This window comes from Borostomias antarcticus (genome assembly GCF_949987555.1).
Source record: "Borostomias antarcticus genome assembly, chromosome: 21".
NCBI lineage: Eukaryota > Metazoa > Chordata > Actinopteri > Stomiiformes > Stomiidae > Borostomias > Borostomias antarcticus.
Window position 1 is genome coordinate 21,058,593 of NC_140254.1, and position 10,000 is coordinate 21,068,592.

Below are 10,000 nucleotides of genomic sequence, written 5' to 3' on the forward strand. Positions count from 1 at the left end.
ACATGGCGAAATAGCGATAGCTATCTAAATAGCGTGCTTTTTTTTACCAACAAACTTCTGCCATAACCACGCCCCCGCGAGTTTTCATTGGACAACCCTAACCCTAATCCTAACCCTAACCCTAACCCTAACCCTAACCCTAAACCTAACCCTAACCCAATGAAAACTCGCGGGGGCGTGGTTATGGCAGAAGTTGGTTGGTAAAAAAAATCACGCATCTAAATAGCGACGATCAATGTGACAGCTCTGCTTACTTGGTTAGCTAGTCGTCACTGCACGACATATATTCCCCCTCTCTTCGTTTCATCTAAAACTTTGGTTGTATGGACGGAGGTCTGGCATATCTCTCTCATGGTAGTTATGGTAAATGGACTGCACTTATATAGCGCTTTAACACCTTAGCGGCACTCAAAGCGCTTTACAATGGCCTCTCATTCACAGGTTGTGCTTTATCGTGATTACTGGCATGGCTATGCTGGCTACTGTACTTGAACTCTGGCATTCAAACTCTGGCTACGGCACTCGAACTCTGGCTACGGCACTCGAAACTCTGGCTACGGCACTCGAAACTCTGGCTACGGCACTCGGAACTCTGGCTACGGCACTGCGCGAGAACACAGCTCAAGTGCCAATAACCACGATAAAGCACTACCTCTCGTGTGTTATTGCTCAATCAAACAAAGTGTCTTGTGTCGTGAATTTCAAGCCTTTTTTTTAAGCAATATCTAGGTTTCAAATTTGGTATGCGTAGATCGCATGCTAAGGACATGAGCGCAAAGGGAGGATTCTCATTCAACGCTGTAATGGGGCCGCGTGGAAACTGAAATCCCGCGGTATTGGGCAGACTCGCTGCCAGAGGAGCTCCAGGAGAGAAGAGAGAGAGAGAGAGAGAGAGAGGCGGCTAGTAGCGAGCTGCCACGTGCCTCATGCCAAACGTTTGATTTTGTTTCATAGAACCTTTGATTTATATGTTTTTCGAATAAAGAGCTGCTCCACGGCCTACCGGAATGAGGTCTCCCTGGTCTCTGTTGCGTGCCGCTGCAATTCCAGTGTATCCCCTTTCCCCAGGGATTGCACACACACACACAAACACACGCACACTGTATATACACACACCAACACAACTCAGTAACCCATTTCCCTGTCTCATCTCTCAGGTGGCGAAGTGTGAGGCTTGCGGCCGGCAGGGGAAGCTGACTGAAACGCTGCCCATGTTGGGGGAGGTCAAGCACTTCTGTGACCTCCAGTGTCTGATGCGGTTCTGCAGCCAGAAGAACCAGCGCCAGCGCCAGTCCCGCGGCCAGAACAAGGGTGGGTCCATCCCCGCTGGGCACACTGCTTTATCACTCCACATAGGAATAGGAATATATATATATATATATATATATGCTTTATCACTCGACAGATGAATATATATATATATATATGCTTTATCACTCGACATATGAATATAAATATATATATATATATGTATATATGTGTGTATATATGTGTATATATATGTATGTGTATATATATATATATATGTGTATATATATGTGTATATATATATATATGTGTATATATATGTATGTATGTATATATATATATATATATATATATATATATACATACATATATATATATGTATATATAACTCTATGGACGTCACTTAAGCGAACACACAACAAGGACATTGGGTGTTGACACATTTGATAATGATTTTATAATCTTCTCTCCCTCTCTTCTCCTCCTTCCTCTCCTTTTCGTCCCCCTCCTCCTCCTCCTCCTCCAGTGCCCATCTCCATCGCTCCTACTGTGGGTACCACGGTGGCCAACAGTGACAACCCCGTCATCGCTAACGTGGTCTCGCTCGCTAGCACACCCGCCGGGCAACCCAATGTGTGCGCCAACACTGCCCTGCAAGGTACACTCACACACACCTGCACACACACACACACACACACACACACACTCATACACACTCTCTCCCTATGATTTGATATTCATGACAGATAGAAAGTGTCATTAGCGTTGCTGACGTGGCTGTGTGATTTCTGCTGAGTCATGCTGTGTTCCTGTCACCAGGTGCTGTTCCCAGCGCGCCCACCAAGACTGTTGGGAATGTAAGTGGAGACCAAAGCAGCATTTCAAAGTCTTAGTAGTCATAGGAGGATTCTTAAGAGGCATAAAAACTATTTAAACTCCCTTTCACACCCCTTGTTTGGGATTGCATAGCCCCTAAATTCCAGTTTACTGGGTTAGGGTTAGGGTTAGACACTAGTGGTGTAACAATATATTGTATCATGATTTATCGCAATATAAAAACGTGACTGTGTGCGTCGTCGCGATAAAAAAGTAAGTAAGTAGTAAGTAAGTAGTATTAACTATGTATAAACTTAAGTTTAAAACCCCAGAATTATTATTATTGTAGGACTGGCAAATGAGCCACGATCACCTACTAACTCATCCCTGTCTGTTCAAACAAGCACAGAAAAAATAAGACAACATTTCGAATAAAATACTATTTTTTCCAGTCATATATTCATCATTCAAGTTTTGTAAAAAAAAATGTTATAGTATCATATCGATGTCATGAACCCAATATTGTGTCATGAACCCAATATTGTGTATCGTATTGTGAGTTGAGTATCCTGACCCATATGACATTTCTTTCATTCTGTATTTGTTCACTTTATTTCGCCTTGATTTAACCAGGTTGAGTTGACAGAGCATTTCGATCTTCAGGGAATGTCAAGCTTTCTGTGAGCACACACATGTTGTTGATGTAGTTGTAGAGCAGTGTGTGACCCCTCCCATGCCCTGTGGTCCAGGCCAGCACCCAGACCGCCAGCGCCCCGCCCGCCCCCCCCAGGGTGCTGAAGAACAAGGCCCTGCTCTGTAAACCCATAGTCCAGAACAAGGGCATCATCTGCAAACCCCAGATGGTCAACTCTGAGTGCCAGACAGGTAACACACGCACGCGCGCACACACACACACACGCACACACACACGCACACACACGCGCTATGGCACGCACGCACGCACACACACACACACACACGCACACACACCGATTTATCAATGACTCTTGTCTGTCTGTCTGGCCCAACAGATGAAACCCTACCTAAGATGTTGGTGATTCCTGTCCCGGTACCCGTGTATGTGCCAGTACCCATGAACCTGTACGCCCAGTACACCCCCAAGCCTCTGGGCCTCCCCATACCGGTACGCTATGACTCCCCCCACACCGCTATGACTCCCCCCACACCGCTATGACTCCCCCCACACCGCTATGACTCACCCCACACCGCTATGACTCTCCCCACACCGCTATGACTCTCCCCACACCGCTATGACTCTCCCCACACCGCTATGAACCGCTATCACTCACCCCACACCGCTATGAACCGCTATGAACCGCTATGACTCACCCCACACCGCTATGAACCGCTATGACTCACCCCACACCGCTATGACTCTCCCCACACCGCTATGACTCACCCCACACCGCTATGACTCGCCCCACACCACTATGACTCTCCCCACACCGCTATGAACCGCTATGACTCCCCCCACACCGCTATGACTCCCCCCACACCGCTATGACTCTCCCCACACCGCTATGACTCACCCCACACCGCTATGACTCGCCCCACACCACTATGACTCACCCCACACCGCTATGACTCACCCCACACCGCTATGACTCACCCCACACCGCTATGACTCCCCCCACACCGCTATGAACCACTATGACTCCCCCCACACCGCTATGACTCACCCCACACCGCTATGACTCCCCCCACACCGCTATGAACCACTATGACTCACCCCACACCGCTATGACTCACCCCACACCGCTATGACTCCCCCCACACCGCTATGACTCACCCCACACCGCTATGACTCCCCCCACACCACTATGACTCCCCCCACACCGCTATGAACCACTATGACTCACCCCACACCGCTATGAACCACTATGACTCACCCCACACCGCTATGACTCACCCCACTCCACTATGACTCACCCCACACCGCTATGACTCACCCCACACCGCTATGACTCACCCCACACTGCTATGAACCACTATGACTCACCCCACACCGCTATGACTCACCCCACACCGCTATGACTCACCCCACACTGCTATGACTCACCCCACACTGCTATGAACCACTATGACTCACCCCACACCGCTATGACTCCCCCCACACCGCTATGACTCACCCCACACCGCTATGACTCACCCCACACCGCTATGACTCACCCCACACTGCTATGACTCACCCCACACAGCTATGACACACCCCACACCGCTATGAACCACTATGACTCACCCCACTCCGCTATGACTCACCCCACACCGCTATGACACACCCCCCACCGCTATGAACCACTATGACTCACCCCACACCGCTATGAACCGCTATGACTCACCCCACACCGCTATGACTCACCCCACACCGCTATGACTCACCCCACACCGCTATGACTCACCCCACACCGCTATGACTCCCCCCACTCCGCTATGACTCCCCCCACACCGCTATGACTCCCCCCACTCCGCTATGACTCCCCCCACACCGCTATGACTCACCCCACACCGCTATGACTCACCCCACACCGCTATGACTCCCCCCACTCCGCTATGACTCCCCCCACACCGCTATGACTCACCCCACACCGCTATGACTCACCCCACACCGCTATGACTCACCCCACACCGCTATGACTCACCCCACACCGCTATGACTCACCCCACACTGCTATGACTCACCCCACACAGCTATGACACACCCCACACCGCTATGAACCACTATGACTCACCCCACTCCGCTATGACTCACCCCACACCGCTATGACACACCCCACACCGCTATGAACCACTATGACTCACCCCACACCGCTATGAACCGCTATGACTCACCCCACACCGCTATGACTCACCCCACACCGCTATGACACACCCCACACCGCTATGACTCACCCCACACCGCTATGACTCCCCCCACTCCGCTATGACTCCCCCCACACCGCTATGACTCCCCCCACTCCGCTATGACTCCCCCCACACCGCTATGACTCACCCCACACCGCTATGACTCACCCCACACCGCTATGACTCCCCCCACTCCGCTATGACTCCCCCCACACCGCTATGACTCACCCCACACCGCTATGACTCACCCCACACCGCTATGACTCCCCCCACTCCGCTATGACTCACCCCACACCGCTATGAACCGCTATGACTCACCCCACACCGCTATGAACCGCTATGACTCACCCCACACCGCTATGACTCGCCCCACACCGCTATGAACCGCTATGACTCACCCCACACCGCTATGACTCTCCCCACACCGCTATGACTCCCCCCACACCGCTATGACTCCCCCCACTCCGCTATGACTCACCCCACATCGCTATGACTCCCCCCACTCCGCTATGACTCACCCCACTCCGCTATGACTCCCCCCACACCGCTATGACTCACCCCACACCGCTATGACTCGCCCCACACCGCTATGACTCGCCCCACACCGCTATGACTCGCCCCACACCGCTATGACTCACCCCACACCGCTATGACTCCCCCCACACCGCTATGACTCACCCCACACCGCTATGACTCACCCCACACCGCTATGACTCACCGCACACCGCTATGAACCGCTATGACTCACCCCACACCGCTATGACTCACCCCACACCGCTATGACTCACCGCACACCGCTATGAACCGCTATGACTCACCCCACACCGCTATGACTCACCCCACACCGCTATGACTCACCGCACACCGCTATGAACCGCTATGACTCACCCCACACCGCTATGACTCACCCCACACCGCTATGAACCGCTATTACTCACCCCACACCGCTATGAACCGCTATGACTCACCCCACACCGCTATGACTCGCCCCACACCGCTATGACTCTCCCCACACCGCTATGACTCGCCCCACACCGCTATGAACCGCTATGACTCCCCCCACACCGCTATGACTCACCCCACACCGCTATGACTCACCCCACACCGCTATGACTCACCCCACACCGCTATGACTCACCCCGCTATGACTCACCCCACACCGCTATGACTACCCCCACACCGCTATGAACCGCTATGACTCACCCCACACCGCTATGACTCACCCCACACCGCTATGAACCGCTATGACTCACCCCACACCGCTATGACTCACCCCACACCGCTATGACTCACCCCACACCGCTATGAACCGCTATGACTCACCCCACACCGCTATGACTCACCCCACACCGCTATGACTCACCCCACACCGCTATGACTCACCCCACACCGCTATGACTCACCCCACACCGCTATGACTCACCCCACACCGCTATGACTCACCCCCACACCGCTATGACTCAACCCCTACCGCTATGACTCAACCCCTACCGCTATGACTCACCCCACACCGCTATGACTCACCCAACACCGCTATGACTCACCCCACACCGCTATGACTCACCCCACACCGCTATGACTCACCCCACACCGCTATGACTCACCCCACTCCACTATGACTCACCCCACACCGCTATGACTCACCCCACACCGCTATGACTCACCCCACACCGCTATGAACTGCTATGACTCCCCCCACACCGCTATGACTCACCCCACACCGCTATGACTCACCCCACACCGCTATGACTCACCCCACACCGCTATGACTCACCCCACACCGCTATGACTACCCCCACACCGCTATGAACCGCTATGACTCTCCCCACTCCGCTATGACTCACCCCACACCGCTATGAACCGCTATGACTCACCCCACACCGCTATGAACCGCTATGACTCACCCCACACCGCTATGACTCGCCCCACACCGCTATGAACCGCTATGACTCACCCCACACCGCTATGACTCACCCCACACCGCTATGACTCTCCCCACACCGCTATGACTCCCCCCACACCGCTATGACTCCCCCCACTCCGCTATGACTCACCCCACATCGCTATGACTCCCCCCACTCCGCTATGACTCCCCCCACTCCGCTATGACTCCCCCCACACCGCTATGACTCACCCCACACCGCTATGACTCGCCCCACACCGCTATGACTCGCCCCACACCGCTATGACTCGCCCCACACCGCTATGACTCACCCCACACCGCTATGACTCCCCCCACACCGCTATGACTCACCCCACACCGCTATGACTCACCCCACACCGCTATGACTCACCGCACACCGCTATGAACCGCTATGACTCACCCCACACCGCTATGACTCACCCCACACCGCTATGACTCACCGCACACCGCTATGAACCGCTATGACTCACCCCACACCGCTATGACTCACCCCACACCGCTATGACTCACCGCACACCGCTATGAACCGCTATGACTCACCCCACACCGCTATGACTCACCCCACACCGCTATGAACCGCTATTACTCACCCCACACCGCTATGAACCGCTATGACTCACCCCACACCGCTATGACTCGCCCCACACCGCTATGACTCTCCCCACACCGCTATGACTCGCCCCACACCGCTATGAACCGCTATGACTCCCCCCACACCGCTATGACTCACCCCACACCGCTATGACTCACCCCACACCGCTATGACTCACCCCACACCGCTATGACTCACCCCGCTATGACTCACCCCACACCGCTATGACTACCCCCACACCGCTATGAACCGCTATGACTCACCCCACACCGCTATGACTCACCCCACACCGCTATGAACCGCTATGACTCACCCCACACCGCTATGACTCACCCCACACCGCTATGACTCACCCCACACCGCTATGAACCGCTATGACTCACCCCACACTGCTATGACTCACCCCACACCGCTATGACTCACCCCACACCGCTATGACTCACCCCACACCGCTATGACTCACCCCACACCGCTATGACTCACCCCACACCGCTATGACTCACCCCCACACCGCTATGACTCACCCCCTACCGCTATGACTCACCCCACACCGCTATGACTCACCCCACACCGCTATGACTCACCCCACACCGCTATGACTCACCCCACACCGCTATGACTCACCCCACACCGCTATGACTCACCCCACTCCGCTATGACTCACCCCACACCGCTATGACTCACCCCACACCGCTATGACTCACCCCACACCGCTATGAACTGCTATGACTCCCCCCACACCGCTATGACTCCCCCCACACCGCTATGACTCACCCCACACCGCTATGACTCACCCCACACCGCTATGACTCCCCCCACACCGCTATGACTCACCCCACACTGCTATGACTCCCCCCACACCGCTATGACTCACCCCACACTGCTATGACTCACCCCACACCGCTATGACTCACCCCACACCGCTATGACTCACCCCACACCGCTATGACTAAGACGGCATAAGATGATTTGTCACGGTCAATCTCCCGGGCACGACACGGCAAGAATTTATGGAACTGTGATCGCCTAATCTGACACGGCGACCGTCGTAAACGACAAAAATAATTGTGTAGTGTGTACAGGCCGTTAACTTGAATTGCCTTGACCCGTCTTTCTTGATCTCACGACGACCTCAGGTGCCCGTGCCCATGTTCCTGCCCGTCACCCTGGACAACGCCGAGCGCATCGTGGAGACCATCCTGGAGATCAAGGAGAGGATCCCCTCCAACCCCTTCGAGGCGGACATCCTCCTCATGGCGGAGATGGTGGCGGAGGAGGAGGAGGGACAGAAGGAGGAGAGGAGGCCGAGCTCAGCACAAGTACAAGACGGTAAACACTCTCTCTCTTTCCTTCCCCTCCTCCTATTCGCCTCGCTCTTCCTTTCCGTCAGTCTGCCTCTCTTCCTCTCCGTCTCCCTCTCTTCCTCTCCCTCTTCCTCTCCCTCTCTCCGTCTCCCTCTCTTCCTCTCCCTCTCTTACTCTCCCTCTCTTCCTCTCCCTCTCTCCGTCTCCCTCTCTTCCTCTCCCTCTCTTCCTCTCCCTCTCTTCCTCTCCCTCTCTCCGTCTCCCTCTCCCTCTCTTCCTCTCCCTCTCTTCCTCTCCCTCTCTCCGTCTCCCCCCCAGTCCCCGATTCTCTTCATCCCTCTCTCATCGCCTTCAAACAGGACGGTTATTTTTACAAAGCCAGCGCCAACACTCCTTCAATCAATCAATCAATCAATCAAAGCTTTATTTGTATAGCGCATTTCATACCCAGAGGCAACACAATGCGCTTTACAGAGAACAAGGGAGGAGGGCATACGACCCACTCTCTACATATTCCAGAGGGAAGCAAAAAAACAGTAATCACCCGGGGGTCAGATAAGTGAGCTGTAACAATTCTTCCCTGACCTCTCTCAACAAGGCGATCGAGCAAGCTCCTGGAGTATGTTTGTCTAACGGCTAAGAACATTTATAAAGCAATAAATAACATTAAATTACATTTTCAGAGTACATTTTCCTTGTGCTTCTAAACCAGACCAGCTGAGTAACTTCAGTGAGGACCTGAACACCGATGACCTCACCAGCCTCCTGGACGACTGGCAGGAAGAGTCTACCTCCAGCGGCCTACGGCCCAATCGGCCCAATCGGCTCTACTCCAGCGAGAAGATTCCACCAATCCTGGACGTCCCTGTCGTCGAGCAAGAGTCCCCGCCCACACCTGCCATCATGGACATTGAGTCTGAGTTCCCCATAGGTGAGAAACGGTCTGCAGACACACAGACGGGTGACAGATTCAAGGAAAAACCTGGATTAATGAGTGGAGGAACATAACGAATGCAGATGCTTCCACACAGGTGTTGATGTTACAAATGTTGATGTTGACAGAGACCCTGGAGCAGATGGCGTACAGGAGACAACGGGCTCGCTGGAGTCCCAGCCCCCCTCCTGCCCCCTCCCCTCCCCTTCGGAAAAGTCGCAGGAAAGTCCAGCAGAAGAAGAAGGTACCTGAGCGGACGGCCTGGGGGTCGGAACGCTCTTTTCCTATCTTCCCTCCCCGCATGGTGTTATCAGCGTGTC

The 10,000-nt window shown here is 53.9% G+C and overlaps 1 protein-coding gene across 1 annotated transcript in view; it reads left to right on the forward strand.

Moving 5' to 3' along the window:
- Window positions 1-10,000, forward strand: part of LOC311322943 (zinc finger MYM-type protein 4-like) — a gene marked incomplete at both ends in the record, with an annotated part of 31,150 nt that overhangs the window by 14,386 nt on the left and 6,764 nt on the right. The window contains 8 exons of the mRNA XM_084455061.1: window positions 1,158-1,311; window positions 1,775-1,906; window positions 2,068-2,105; window positions 2,814-2,949; window positions 3,096-3,208; window positions 8,579-8,771; window positions 9,459-9,677; window positions 9,809-9,924. Coding sequence (XP_084311187.1) covers window positions 1,158-1,311; window positions 1,775-1,906; window positions 2,068-2,105; window positions 2,814-2,949; window positions 3,096-3,208; window positions 8,579-8,771; window positions 9,459-9,677; window positions 9,809-9,924 — 1,101 coding nt within the window. The remainder of the gene's footprint in view (window positions 1-1,157; window positions 1,312-1,774; window positions 1,907-2,067; window positions 2,106-2,813; window positions 2,950-3,095; window positions 3,209-8,578; window positions 8,772-9,458; window positions 9,678-9,808; window positions 9,925-10,000) is intronic.